The 1,453-nt window shown below is 33.0% G+C and overlaps 1 protein-coding gene across 2 annotated transcripts in view; it reads left to right on the top strand.

Annotated features, from left to right (window-relative positions):
- LOC107648659 (thioredoxin-like protein AAED1, chloroplastic) overlaps positions 207 to 1,453 on the top strand; it is a 2,561-nt gene continuing 1,314 nt past the window's right edge. For both annotated transcript variants that reach the window (XM_021104383.1, XM_016352465.2), the window contains exons 1-4: positions 207 to 516; positions 614 to 755; positions 867 to 912; positions 1,239 to 1,298. In XM_021104383.1, coding sequence (XP_020960042.1) covers positions 210 to 516; positions 614 to 755; positions 867 to 912; positions 1,239 to 1,298 — 555 coding nt within the window. In that variant the 5' untranslated portion in view covers positions 207 to 209. The remainder of the gene's footprint in view (positions 517 to 613; positions 756 to 866; positions 913 to 1,238; positions 1,299 to 1,453) is intronic.

The raw sequence follows: 1,453 nt of genomic DNA, 5'->3' as shown, positions 1-1,453 counted from the left end.
CAAACGTTGAAAACTAAAATTACTATTTTTTTAAAAAAATATTTTTTATTTTTATTATTAAAAATTTATCGAAGATACTAAAATATATACAGAGATAATTTTTTTTTAACAATGTCACCCAAATAAAAAATTAGATAATTGAGGATAACTTGCACTTAATATTTAAGTTAGTTAAAATAAATGATAATAATAAGATGATGAAGTTGTTAATGCCAAAGAATTTTTATGTCACCGAATATGCCACGTTTGTTGGATTTTCTTTCTTTCTTTCTAAACTATTCTACTCATTTGATTTATCTCAGTCTCTTTGTTTCTGCTTCCTGAGACCAAGTTTCATGGCCTACGCAACGCTTTTCTCCAATCCTCTTCACCTTAACAAAACTGCAAATCACTCTTCCATTCATTTCTCTCCCACTCTCTCTCTTAAACCAAATCAAAATCTTAGATATTCTAAGAATCTCAAACTCTCATCAAACAGACACCATGCAACCACACCCTCTGCTTCTTCTTCTTCAGGCAAGCTTTGTCTTATTCTTTAGTCTTTTCTTCTTCTAAACTAAAGCAAATAAATAAATAAAAGATAATTAAATGATCAATAGTTGGATTTGAACAGGAGTTGAGTCTCTGGTGTTGGATGAGGATACTACAAGTTCACTGGATTCAGTTAAGGTGTTTGATTTGAATGGAAAGGAGGTTCCGATTTCAGATTTATGGAAAGATAGGAAAGCCGTTGTGGCATTTGCACGCCACTTTGGGTGATTTATCTCCTCATCTTTTAAAGCATTTTCCCTTTTTGTTTATGAGTTTGATTATTATTAACAATGAAATCTGATAAGCCATGTCTTTCTGTGTGTGTACTTTCGCAGATGTGTGCTTTGTCGCAAAAGGGCTGATTACCTTGCATCCAAGAAGGTGAAATTAACTATATCCTAAATGTTGATTCAATATTATATTCAATTAATTCTTGTCTTTCTGTACTGTTCTTAAGTAAATTGCATAGTGACCTTGTACCGAAATTCATTTGATTCTTGTCATTAACCCTTGGTTTTTCCCCTCTAGCATGTTAATAGCATTATACTTTCTGGAACTTACTGTATATCCTCCTTAATTCTTGTCATGGTAGAAGGCCAAAAATAACTCCAATTATCTAACATGGCTGACAATTAAAGTTTTTTTAGTAGGAAAAGAAAAGTTGTGTGTCAGCAAGACTTGTGCTTATGCTTATGCTCTTTCAACAGGATATAATGGATGCTTCTGGTGTGGCACTTGTATTGATTGGACCTGGGAACATTGAACAGGTTTGTCAGAAGAATTGTAGAGAGTGTTTGGTGTTTTTGGCTTATGAATTTCCTGTAATGTTTCGATGGTACTGCATGCACTAACTGCTGGACATGGTTAATTAAAGTATTGAGCAGAAAACTGTCTCTCAGAACATGTCATAAGCTATGGTTCT

Source organism: Arachis ipaensis, chromosome B06 (genome assembly GCF_000816755.2).
Source record: "Arachis ipaensis cultivar K30076 chromosome B06, Araip1.1, whole genome shotgun sequence".
Taxonomy (NCBI): domain Eukaryota; kingdom Viridiplantae; phylum Streptophyta; class Magnoliopsida; order Fabales; family Fabaceae; genus Arachis; species Arachis ipaensis.
The sequence above is the reverse complement of the archived record's forward strand: the minus strand, read 5'-3'. Positions and strand labels throughout refer to the sequence as shown.